The sequence below is a fragment of the Pseudochaenichthys georgianus genome, chromosome 9, assembly GCF_902827115.2.
Source record: "Pseudochaenichthys georgianus chromosome 9, fPseGeo1.2, whole genome shotgun sequence".
Lineage (NCBI taxonomy): Eukaryota > Metazoa > Chordata > Actinopteri > Perciformes > Channichthyidae > Pseudochaenichthys > Pseudochaenichthys georgianus.
In genome coordinates, this window is record NC_047511.1 from 30,684,109 (window position 1) to 30,697,708 (window position 13,600).

Sequence of the window (13,600 nt, forward strand, 5' to 3'; positions counted from 1 at the left end):
ATGATGATGATAATCATCAAAGAAACATGGAGCTAAAACTGAGCAGGGCGGGGCAGTGCGCATGCGCGGTTCCTCTTTGTGGCCCTTCTCTTCTTGGTGCTTGTCTGGTCTTCAGAGACCTATTCTAGCAGTAAATCCTGGGATAGGACTGTTAGGAAAAGATTTAACCACTCATTTAATAGCATTTTTCAGGCTGCATTGAGTGGACCTTTATCTATTTGCGTGAGGAATTGTCAGATAGGCACAGGCAGCCCAGGGCGTCGACTGGTTGAGCATCCATTCATCCTTTCATTGGCAGCTGAGGTGTTTCAGAGAGCTAGCTAGCGTTAGCCGAGAGGCAGGCAGGGCACAGCTGTGTTAAAGGAATTTTCAAAATGTCGGGATACCAAGGAAAGAAGAACATTCCGAGAATTACAGTGAGTATTGTTTCATTATTTAAAAATATATATCATGCATCCCTTGGTTGTGGTGTGTTTTTTGCAACGTGCGGTGAGTGAGCCTCAGGATTAGACCGAAAGCTAGCAATCGCTTAGCCATTCATTTACATTGACGCTGTCACCAGCAGCCCTGCACAACACGAGAGAGCCTGCCATGAACAATGATCACCAGCCAGTGGGTTTGCACTGCAGTAATCTCTTTGACAAGTCCTCATGTTGAGATGGGTAGTATTTTGTTCAATGCAATGCTGTTTTAGCCTCCATCAGTAGCTTTTATTGCTGCTCCTCTGTCTCCCTGTCAGTTTGCAGGGTGTAGTTAGGCGCAGCTTCCTTCACTGCCATCCCCTCCTCTGTTATCCTCCATCCTCTGACATCCCTCTCAGCCCTTTTTTGCAGAGCTATTTTTTTTTGCACAATCTTCCCATACTGCAGGTGGAATAAGCTTGGGTTGAAATATTTAAACATGATTGTATTGTATGCTGTTTGAAATTCAGGGATTCGACACAGTCTGTTTTGCTTTTGTGGTGCAGCTTTTCAACCAGAAACCACAGTATTAAGGGCGTACAGTAGGGATGCCGTGATAGTTAAAATAAGTAAAAACCTCTTTTGGAAAGTAGGTCATTGGATAGCATCCATCCAAACCTTTTTCCCCCCTAAGCTTACACCAGTCAGCTGCATAAGCCAGAGAGCTGTAGCATATATACTGAGTTTGATCATTTAATATTCAACAAACTGTCTTATAAAATGTGTTGGCCTAGCTCTAGGCCTAGGGTAATGCTTGGTTATAGAGGTAGTTATCTTTCACAGGTAGAGGCAGGTTATGTACATGCTGTCCTAACATCCGGCACACAACATGCAGACCCTAAGGGTCTTCACACACCACTTGTTAGTTTGGAACAAAGCAGAGGGTTTCACTTTTCAGAGCTCTCGACAAAACACCAACATTGGACTTTGTCCTTAAACAACAGTAACTGAATTCATTCAAACATACATCTAGTGCCACCATAGTACCACCACACAGTCCAATTATCTGTCCATATAACGACCGCAACAGGAGTTATTATTATGAATGGCTTTTTCTCAGTCAATGCAAACAATAGTTTTAATAATCACACTTGTGTCCTATTATTTGTAATGGATTCAGCTAACAAGACTAAATATTGCTAATTCATTGACATGTAATGTCTTATTGAACATTTAAACAAACTAAGAAAAAACATGCTGCAACTGAGAGTGAAATTATTACTTGTTACAGCCATACATTTATGCAGTAATGCTGATACAAAATTAAATAGGTATCTTCTTTAGTTTAAAAGCCTTTTATTGTTACTTCCACTACTCAAAGATGTTAAATTTACGGTCCTAGACGAGCAAATATACAGAAAAAATGATCATATTTAAAAGAAGCTGGAATCAGTTAATTTGTACTAATTACATAATTTACTAAATGAAAATAGTTGGCAATTAAGATTAGACAAGATTATATAAAATACAATACGATTCTGGTGTTTAATAGTTAAGAATTAAACAATTATAGTTCTGCATTATTTTGTGGAACAAATGTTAAGAGGTCTTCAAAATGTAATCCCGGAGGTCCAAGTTTGTTGTGCTACTAAATATAATTACATGACACTGACAGGTATTTCTATTATTTTAGCCAACATTTTTTAATGAATGTGGCTAGGCTAATAATAGAACACCTTTTTAGTTTATGTAACACTATTACATTTAGAGCAGACTCTGCTTAACACTGAGCCCTTTGATAAGTACATTAATTTCTTAGTAATGAATTCAGTTCTGTTACTGCAGATTACACCATTAATCGCGATCTTTACGGCAGAGAAGAACATACCCATATATATATTACATAGTTATTCATTCATTCAGGAATTTAAGGACTACGGCAATGCGCAACAAAAGCCTGTTTGAGCTTGAGAGGATAGGTTTTATGAGCCACTTATTGATGGCCTATTGTCAATGCAACTATTATTAATATACCTAATGCTGTCCCTGTCCACTCTGGACATCAGTGTTTCCTGCTGGGAGGGTTGCAGTGAGACACCCTTGTCTTCATTAGCTCTCCCCACGGTCCTCAGAGACCCCGGGAAGCCTGTAGGAGAAGTAGGCCAGCCTCGTGAGCTCTCCTTTCATCTCATACTGATCGAGTTAATTGTGCCACTCAAGAGTATGCGCACTTACTCAAGGGTTTTGATCAAGACTTATTCCCTCCTTTCAAACTAGGAGTTTGTGTGAATGAATCATGTAGGACAGGTTTGAGTGTTCTGAACAAACCAGGAAATTGATATTAATGAAACACTTGAGTTGAGCCAAGATACTTTTTCTATTCTTAAAAAGTCATGTGTCTTCAAATTACCTGTTGAATCATGGAGTAGTGTATTTATCTGCAAGTGATGAACAGAATTGATTTCTTGCTCTTTTACTCTGCTGATATCTGGATAATTAGTTTTATGGGTAATCTGGATTTGTGTCTCCTCCTTTCAGAGTGACCGTCTCCTCGTCAAAGGAGCAAAGATTGTGAACGATGATCAGTCATTCCTGGCTGACATCTACATGGAGGATGGAGTCATCAAGTATGTTTCATTTGAAGATTGACAAATAATAATTTAGTGGATACAAAAATGATCTTGGCATCAGCCTGATCCTGTTTTCTTCTGTAATTTCTGGATTTTTCTCTTTATTTTTCCTCCTTTAGGCAAATCGGTGACAACCTCATTGTTCCTGGCGGGGTTAAGATCATTGAGGCTCATGGGAGGATGGTGATGCCTGGTGGTATTGACGTGCACACCCGATTCCAGATGCCTGACCGGGGCATGGTGTCAGCCGATGACTTCTACCAGGGAACCAAGGCGGCCCTGGCTGGGGGGACGACTATGATCAGTACGTATTACATCACACATCATCCCACGTGTGTTTTGAAACCCTCGTTTTAAAGCTTAGTATTCTGGATTATCTCGTTGCACGTTTGCGTGCCATGGAGCGTATGATCTAATTTTTGCAGTTTGATAAATAAATCCAACCTGTTTGTTTGTGTTTTATAGTCGACCATGTGGTGCCGGAGCCTGGGGTCAGCCTGGTTGCAGCTTTCAAACAGTGGAGGGAGTGGGCCGATAGCAAGTCCTGCTGCGACTACTCCCTGCATGTGGACATCACCAGCTGGAACACAGGCACTCAGGAGGAGATGGAGACCCTGGTGAAGGACCATGGTACGGAGTCAACACTTTAAGATTCTTCTCCTCTTTCATCAAATCCAAATATCACTGACTTAGCTGTCACAGAAGTGTCTCTTAGACGTTGCATGTGGGGAACAAGTAAACAACTTTTCACAGACAATAAAACAGCAACTCAATATTTCTGCTTTTGATTTGACTTGCTCTGGGGTTTCTTTCTTTTGCTTTCTTTATTCCACCTATGGCTGTTTTCTCTCATACGTTTTCTATCTTCAGGTGTCAACTCTTTCCTGGTCTATTTGGCTTATAAGGATGTTTTCCAACTTTCTGACTCTCAGGTATGCTCGGCTTCAGGTTGATATAAGAATCAGAATACCTTTATTAGTCCCACAGAGATATAAGCGGGCTCTACCGCTGTCTGTCGTAGCTAATGTTTTTATGAGGCTGTTAATTGTTTTTCTGGTGGACAAATTGCCTACAACCTGACCCGTGTGCATCATTTTCTTTTAGATCTACGAGGTGTTAAGTGTCATCAGAGACCTTGGAGCCATTGCTCAGGTGCATGCTGAAAATGGAGACATCATTGCAGAGGTAATTGGAACCACAAAGTCTGTCAAGTATAAGCTTTAAGAAGTCGTTGATATTTTGCATTATAATGTCCTTGTGTGGATTTTTTAGGAGCAGAGACGTATCCTGGAGCTGGGGATCACTGGCCCTGAAGGCCATGTGCTCAGCCGCCCAGAGGAGGTAAGAAAGAGGGCTGGATTTTAAAGGCTAGCCAAAGGAGTATAGGTTTTGTGATAATGTACCCACAATACAGTGTAGGCAAGGCTACTTTATTATATAACTCATTTTGAATTAGGCAATTTAAAGTGTTTTACAAACAGTAAAAGCATTAAGATATAGTGCAACAGAAACACATCAAAAGTCATTAAAAAGCCAAGAGAATGTGATTTAAATGAGCTCAAATTAGAAGATTCGTATAAAAAACAAGAATATAAATTACAGCTCAGTGTATGATATGGGTAGTTATTTGATTTAATTATTGGCAGCAGAATAAGAAAAGTCTTGAGCCTGGATTGAAAAGAGGTGAGAGTTACTGCGGACCTGCAGTTTTCTGGGAGTTTGCTCGAGATATTTGGAACATAATAACTGAACGCTGCTCCTCCATGTTTAGCTCTCACTCTGGGGACAGAAAGCAGAGCTGAACCAGAAGGCCTTAGAGTTCTGGGCGATTATTTACCAGGAGATCAGAAATGCATTTTGACCGTAAACCATTCAGTGCTTTATAAACCAGCAGTAATATTTGAAGTCCGTTCTTAAGGTGGGAGGCGAGAAGAGATGCTTGAAAAACCAGACTTCTGATTAATCTGTCTGTGTGTGCAGGTGGAGGCAGAGGCAGTCAATCGCGCTGTCACCATAGCCAACCAGACCAACTGTCCCCTCTACATCACCAAGGTGATGAGCAAGAGTGCTGCTGATGTGATTGCCCTCGCCAGGAAAAAGGGTAAGAAGGGACATTTTAAGCTTTTTCTTTACTACTCAACAGTTAACCTGTACCTGTGTCCGTCTGGATTCCCACATGTTCCGCTGTCATCATCTTGTCATCTCCTGTAGGTGCCGTGGTTTATGGAGAGCCCATTTCTGCCAGCTTGGGCACAGATGGTACCCATTACTGGAGCAAGAACTGGGCGAAGGCTGCCTCCTATGTCACTTCTCCCCCGCTCAGCCCTGATCCCACCACCCCCGACTACCTCAACTCTCTGCTGTCATGGTAGGAGCTAAAGATAGCTGGAGCACTATTTAACATCTTACTGCATAGAGCTGCATTTTATTTGTATCTAGCTATACTCAAAGACTGTACATCGATGACGTGCCTCCAGCTACTGGAGATGCCATCTTCAAATGTTGACGTAATTCTGTGTATTAGTGTAGGGGTCCCCCCCACACACACCTGTTAGTGTTAGCCTCCTACTGTAGCTGCTAAGTTAGAAAGCACAACTAGTAACCATAATATCTCTATATGAACATTTGTAATCTAATTGAAACTTCTACTACACAAACTTGTGACTCCCGTTTCAGAAACGTAATCTGCTAGTCTTCTAACACTGATATAAAAACACAACAGTCCGACACCGATGACTAACCGTACTGTCAGTGTAAATGTTGCTTTTTACCTAGTAGCTAGAAACACCGTTAGTGAACATACTATTGACTCTTTAAGGAGATATGTTATTTACAGATGTCTCTATAAAGATCCTGATATTACGTCATAATCTATTTTTCCAAAAAGACAATCATCTCGACTAATACAAATTCCTGGGCCCAAGGCTATGAGACTACTTAACTCAGAGCAACTGTCAAATCAAACATGACATCTCTCCTAATTTTGTTTGCATGAAATGACTAATTAAAACCAAACTAATCAGTATAATTAACATTTTAACATACATCATTGTGATAAGAACTTACTTAAATGACTGGAATGTTCTCAAGTAAAAAATAAATTAAAATGAAATAAAAGCTCGATCTATTAACATTGAGAAGGAGCCATCTGTTGTCTTTCCTTTTGGGGAGCTGTAATGTTGTCCATCTTCATATGTCATCTACGGCTTTACCCTTTAAATACACAAAGCTAATTATTTAAATTAGCAGGTAAATGTCGCAGCTTCATGAGTATTTATGTGAAATGAATCCTTATTCTTCTTTTGTTCCTTCTTCTCTAGTGGGGACCTGCAGGTGACTGGTAGTGCTCACTGCACTTTCCAGACTTCTCAGCGTGCAATCGGTAAAGATGACTTCACCCTGATCCCAGAGGGCACCAACGGCACTGAGGAGAGGATGTCTCTGATCTGGGACAAATGTGTGGTGAGTTTGATCTGACCCACTTTACACAAAATCTCAAAATTCCTGTCATTGAGAGCAAATCACCTTGTAAAGCTTTAAAAATGTTAAGATGCAACTCTGTGGTTTCTTCTCCTAAAAGGTGACTGGCAAGATGGATGAGAACCAGTTTGTGGCGGTGACCAGCACTAATGCAGCCAAGATCTTCAACGTGTTCCCCCGCAAGGGCCGCATCGCTGTGGGGTCCGATGCCGACCTCGTGCTGTGGGACCCTGATATGACGAAGATCATCTCAGCGAAGACCCACAACCTGGTCAGAGGGCTACTCTGCTGCTTTTAGTCGTATCCACAGTGCCTTTAATCATTGATGTGTTGTAGACATGTTGAGAGCTTGTTCTTGAGGTTGTATGTAATGGGCTTCAATGCACAGTGTGTGCTAAAACAAGCTAAAGCAGCTCTGTTAGGATGAAAGGTGCAATGGCCGTATAAGGTATTAACCCGTTTTTATTTGGTCTATTTATAACATAACACACTTCCATGAGCGGAACAAAAGATAGTCTAAAACCAATACAGAAAAAAATAAATCTGGGTAAAAATTTGCTTTCAAAATACAGATTACTGTTCAAACTTTGTAGTTAAACTTACTATAACAGGGATTACAAGTTGTCTTTTATTTTATTCATCTATTATGATAATGAAGTAAAACAGTGTCCTGTGTGAGCAAAACATAGACTCTTATACCTCATTCACACCAACGGTGTTTCAGGGCCGGTTCGGAGCTGGAGTTTGAAAAGCACCGGGTTTTCATCTTCACACCGCAGCGGAGCAGCCTCTTAGCTCCGGAATCCGGTTCGTTTCAAGCACCAACAAATTGTGGCCAGAGCAAAAGCACCACATACGTCACGCTTACGTCGAGGCGGGGGCAGGGGCAGGGACAGATCAACTCCTGAACAACAACAAAAAGCCCGCGTTTTATCCAGTTTGTACACAACGATGGAGAAATGTAACAAGAGTTTCAGTGTTTCTGCCATAGACTGTATATATAAAGGTTTCTGCTCATGGTGAAGCAACGTGTCTGTGTGTTAAGGTGGAACCTGAGCATTCACGTTGATCACCTCTCATTATAACTCATTATAAATCTATAGAACTATAAATATTAAACTTTACTTCAAGTGTTCATTTGAGAACAGCTGTTACATACCTGGGTGAAGGTTACAGTTCATTTAAATGAAAGATACAACGTTACTCCACACTCATGGTTCAGTCCACCTTAAGAAATAAGACCGACTTCGGAAGCAGTTGTGTTTTAAAAAAAACTTTATTGACACGAGTACACTTTTTTATAAGAATATAACTAAACCACAGAAATGACTCCGGAAAAGCTGCAGATAGAGCCATAAGAAATTAATGCAACTGATTTCATCCGAGCGGTTTGGCTTTATGAAGCAGGCACGCAAACGGTTACATCATGACGCAAACGATGACGCAACGACTTTTGCGTCATCAATTTTCCGGCTGGAGCAAAGGCACTGCATACGTCACGCTTACGTAGAGGGGGCGGGATCAACTCCTGAACAACAACAAAAAGCCGGCGTTTTATCCAGTTTGTACACAACGATGGAGAAACTTAACAAGCAGCAGTGGTCCACTGAAGAGACCAGCTACCTACTGGGAATCTGGTCCTCCGAAGAGGTACAGAGGAAGCTGGAGCACAATCGGCCATTGTTGTTGTTGTCGGTGTCAGCTGTGAGGAGTTTCCGCGTGGTTTGGCTTTATAAAGCAGGCACGCAAACGGTTACGTCATGACGCAAACGATGACGCAATGACGCAGCACCAGTCGGACTCTGGGCGGTGTGAAAAGAGCCGGAGCTAAACCGAAGAACCGGTTCTGAACCTGAAAAGCTCTAGCACGGCGCTTGAACCGGAGTTGCGTTGGTGTGAATGAGGTATTAGATGTACTGCTACATGATATCCATAGTGAATAATTGAACAACGTGTATCAGGAAAAACTGATATATAATAGTAACTAGGCACAAAAGGCATTCTTTTGATCAATCTCTTCTTTTCCCAGGCTGTGGAGTACAACATCTTTGAGGGCATAGAGGTGCGCGGGGGTCCAGTGGTGGTGATCAGTCAGGGCAAGATAGTGCTGGAGGAGGGCAGCCTCCACCCCACCGAGGGCTGCGGACGCTACATCAGCCGTAAGCCCTTCTCTGACCATGTCTACAAGAGGATAAAGGCTCGCAGCAGGGTGAGTTCCATGTTGTCACACCTCTAATCAGACACTAATGTTAATTCTGATAATATAAGGAAGCTGGTGAACAACACAGCTTGTGGTCTGATGAATCGTCCTGTATGTTTAGCTCACAGAGTTGCGAGGAGTCCCCAGGGGCCACTATGACGGGCCGGTGTGTGAGGTGACTGTGACTCCAAAGATGATGTCCACAGTGTCCTCAGTGAAGACGTCCCCTGCCAAGCAGCAGCAGCTGCAGCAGCAGCAGCTGCAGCAGCAGCAGCTGCAGGTCGGGCCCCAGCCGGTGCGCAACCTCCACCAGTCCAGCTTCAGTCTGTCCGGTGAGTGAAAGCACACGTTTCATTTTTTTTTTAAAAACGTACATTTAGGACTACAAAAGTCTGCATAGGTATCAATAAAAAGGTATCGATTTTTAAAGGTAAAATTGCTAACTGTTTACTGCAATAGGAGTCATATAATTAATCTAAATGTATTTCTTTTTTGCTTGGTGGAAGAACGATGACAAAATATTACATAATTATCCAGAATTTCCCTGAGCACATCCGTGAAGTGCAAGAATGTCTCTTTTTTTTTTTTGGGTTAAAAATGAGATGTTTGAATCAGTAATGAGGATATAATTTCTGTAATGTGGGTAAAGGTACATAAATGAACAGTTAGAACAGTCTGGTATTTTCAGAAAATGAAAAAAAGTTAATATGATGCAACTTTTATAACCAGGACAAGTAAAGTAAACTACAATCTAAAACAATACCATCTCATATATTGCCTCGTATCCCAATATCAATATAATATTAATATATTACTCAGCACCATCTTCTTATGAACTACTTTTGTCCTGTTTAAACATGTGAATGTATTCATTTCCAATAATTATTGGCCTTTGTTTCATCCATTAGCACCCAATTTTAATTTATACTTCTTCTAGTGTGAACCTAGGACAAATCGCTATCAATTTCCATTCTATGTGGTCTTAAAGAGGTTTTAAAATCTCTCGACTTTAACTTGCAGTAACCCAGTGTATTATATTTTTTATTTTTTAGGCGCCCAAACTGACGACAACATTCCTCGTCGCAGCACTCAGCGCATCGTGGCTCCTCCCGGTGGAAAAGCTAACATCACCAACCTCGGCTAAGCTCTTTACTCATGTGAGGCGGAGGACACAGGGCGGCCCGGGACCAGAGGCCCCTCCCACCGCCGCCACATCATATCTGGTCACCCCCGACTCCACCCTGCTCCTCACCCACAAGCACTCCGTCCATTCTTCTTCACACACCACCACTACGTCACATCTTTCCTGTCATTTTCCATTGTCAAGGAAGATCAAGTAATTGAAGCGTCTTTTTTTTTTGCTGCTTTTGAAGCCTAATTTTGATTATTGATTAATTTAATTTGTTTACATTTTTGTATAAATTCTGCTGTGCATGTTTGAGCTGGTTATTTGCCCTCTTGGCTCGGAAAGTTGACGGAAAAGATCAGTTAGTTGGACAAGAAGGTTTTTTAGAAACTGCAAGTGTTTACGTTTTTTCTTAACGTGCTGTCCATTCCCCGCAGAAGAATGCACTGGTGTTGTAACTCTGTAAAATGGCTGTTTTAGTACAAAAACTGTTAAAACTGAAAATACTAGTCATGAAAGATGACCCTAGAATATCACGATGTATATGTATATCCTAATTTTGCAGTATTTTGTTTTGTGTGTAGGTACAGCAGAACAATTCAGCTTGGTCTTCCTTTCGTGTTATAGTTGCACTTTCTTTATTTTTTTATATTGTGTTGTATATGGTTTTTTTCATTTTGTCATTTTGGGAAGCGCTGAAATAAAAAGAAAGGGTATTTAAGGGTTAAACCACTCATTCAACTGGCACATAACAATTTGTCTGAGAACCTTTTCCCTCATTTCAACATTTTGTGTTTTCCTGGTGTTAGTTTAAAGGTTGTCAGAGCAAAAGGCTTCCAATAATCAGAACGGTGTATAATTGTTCAGGTAACATACAAATGTGAAGTTTGCCGACAGCGCTTTCTGCACATGGTGCTATATGACCATTGCTGTAAATGTGCAGATGATGTCCTCACACACACACACTAACACACACAGTCACCATTCCTTCAGAATTTGTTTTGCACCAATCCAAAATAATAAAAGATGTATGTGAGCTTGCAACTTTTTATTTTGTATTAATGGCTTTGTCTGTATGTTTTAGGATATTTGTTGGAACTACTTGCCTGCCTGTTCTGTAAGATATTGATAGCACACTGTATCTATGAAGGCTATCTCAAGAAGTGGAAACACCAACTTTGAGACCTGATGAAAATTCAGTATGTATATGAAGTCCCTCACAGTGTGCTGATGATTTGTCCATTGTTCTCGGTGTTAGTGTCGTGAATGAATAATCAGATATCCCTGTTTTTCCTCTCTTATCCCTTCTACCGCACCACATCCACTCGAGGTAGTAAGTTGTATTCACCAAACCACAAAAACGTTGTCGGTGTACTGTAAAACACTAGATTGATACTTCCTCATTGCCTTGTCAAGTGTAGTTTTTGTATGCCAAGCTATAATGTGAAGTGATTTGCATTGGGGGAAGTGTCCTGGTGATGGTATTTGAGTTGTGATGTTGAGCACTGTTGTTACTCCTCTCCCAGCAAGTGTGATACTCTAATCGGTCATGTATGTTTTGTAGGATACCAGGGTTTTTGGGGGGGAATCATCGGTCTTGTCAGCATTCGACCCTGTCTGTGTTGACTTCAGTGGATTAAAGTAATAAAAATGAAACTTATGGTATTGAGTCTTTATTTAATTGTTTTTATTTAAGTTCATCACACAGAATTGTATTATAACACTCGCGTAATTGTCAACCCTATAATTCTTTTTAAAACTTGTGTACCTTTATTGAAATAATATAAGCAAAGGGTGACATTTTTTGGATACTTTTAGTAAAGAAAAAGCTCTTAGAATGTTTTCACACCTGATTAAACATGAGTTCCTGTCACAAAAGCATATATTGGAGTAATTATTTAAAAGCCTACCTACTGAGTCCTATCTCTATTGTCGTAATATGTATGCAATCCTTTCCAGGAACCTTCTAAATAATTTACCAAAAATCACACAATTATTTGAAGTACAACATTAAATGTTATCAATTTCAAATTTGGAATTCAACTACTTTGGTAAGTAACGCCACATCCAGGCGGTAGATACCCTTGCACATTTTAAACAAAACTGTAAAGCTCTCTCGTTCCAAAATGCAGTTATATTGTACATATTTCTTGTAGTATTTTATTTATATAGTATTTATAGTTTATATTTATGACTGTGCATACCAAACACCAAGACAATTCCTTAAACCACCTTGCCAATAAACCTCCCTGTGAATCTGAATGGTGTGACTCAGAGAGGCGGTGAGACACTAGGTGGAGGCACAGAGTCGTGGTGTGCAGCCTTCTGCTGCTCCTCCACCTCAGACATTCACCTGCAGGGACGCTGCCAGTCAAGTGAAGCGAGCAGGACAACGTCACAGTGAATGCACTCATCAGAAACAGATCTGTGACTAGAGAAACCCACTGGCTGTTTGCCAGTCTGTCCAATTAGGACTCTGGGACTGCATGATGAGCTTAAAAGAGGCATCAAAAAGCGTATTTATTGATGTTGATTTATTTATTTTGATGTTGTAAATTAATATTAATAATAATATATAAATATGTATTATTATTATTTATTGTAATATTATTATTGTAATTATTTGTACATGTGTTATTCGTTTTTATTTATAGTGAAACAAAACAATATTTTCTTGTTTGCTGTTTTAATTTAATTTAATTATTACTATTATTAATAGTTTTAATTATAATGTAACCACTACTATTAGTTTGAATTGTATCATTATTATTATTATTATTATTATTATTATTATTATTATTATTATTATTATTATTATTATAGTTTATTGTATTATTACAATTATACGTTGTAGTTGTTTTAATTTTAATTGTATTATTATTATTATTATTATTATTATTATTATTATTATAAGTAGCAGTAGCAGTAGTAGTAGTAGTAGCAGTAGTAGTAGTAGTAGTAGTTGTTGTAGTAGTAGTAGTAGTAGTAGTAGTAGTTGTAGTAGTAGTATGACTTGGTTGAAGTATCTGCACTTCGGAGTTTGAATTTTCTGAGTTTGAATCTTTATGCTTAGTAAACAAAAGCGTCACCCAAATAAAATGTAATGTAGTAGTAGTAATAGCAGTAATTTGACTATTATTGTAATTATTATTTATATTATTATTGGTTGTAGTATTTGTATTATGACTGATTTCTCAACATTAAAGGAGTGTTTTGACTTGCTGACCAAAATGTGACATGTTATAAAAAAAATCAAAAGAATATTAATAATGAAGACTTTGAACCCTCCTGAGAAAAATGTGCAAACATGAGTCACCAGCAGTGATTGCAATGCTTTTAATCCACTGAAACACACACATCGCTGTTATTAAGTCAAGAACTGATTTGTCATCAAGTACATTAATATAAAACTATAAGCATTTGTGATTCATTTCCTTGCCCTTTGGAGACAATAATTGAACATTAAGTGCTTAATCTTCTAATAGAGGTTTAAAATAATACTGAGGATATGTAGAATGCACACTTTTGATAATTTAACCAAATATATATATAATAAGGAAGTGCAGGTAAAACAAATGATGGGTTGTTCTTACTTTGTTCCAGTCTATATATGGCTCCTACGAGGTTGCAGATCTAATTTGGTGTTCATTATAGCTATTGCATTTGAACGATGATGTATCTTTATAAACACCAGGCACACAGGTGTTCATTAGATGAGGTTTTGTGCATAATGCCAACGCTCTCTGCACACAGTGACAATAGA

The 13,600-nt window shown here is 39.5% G+C and overlaps 1 protein-coding gene across 1 annotated transcript; it reads left to right on the forward strand.

The window, feature by feature from the left end:
* Nucleotides 1–80: 80 nt before the first annotated feature.
* Nucleotides 81–11,497, forward strand: dpysl2a (dihydropyrimidinase like 2a). Its single transcript, XM_034092058.1, has 14 exons — nucleotides 81–416; nucleotides 2,940–3,028; nucleotides 3,151–3,335; nucleotides 3,497–3,661; nucleotides 3,902–3,963; nucleotides 4,136–4,216; nucleotides 4,304–4,372; nucleotides 5,012–5,132; nucleotides 5,243–5,399; nucleotides 6,352–6,493; nucleotides 6,612–6,782; nucleotides 8,541–8,720; nucleotides 8,833–9,043; nucleotides 9,764–11,497. The coding sequence occupies exons 1-14, from the start codon at nucleotides 375–377 to the stop codon at nucleotides 9,853–9,855; spliced, it is 1,767 nt and encodes a 588-aa protein (XP_033947949.1). The 5' UTR covers nucleotides 81–374; the 3' UTR covers nucleotides 9,856–11,497.
* The last annotated feature ends 2,103 nt before the right edge of the window (nucleotides 11,498–13,600 follow it).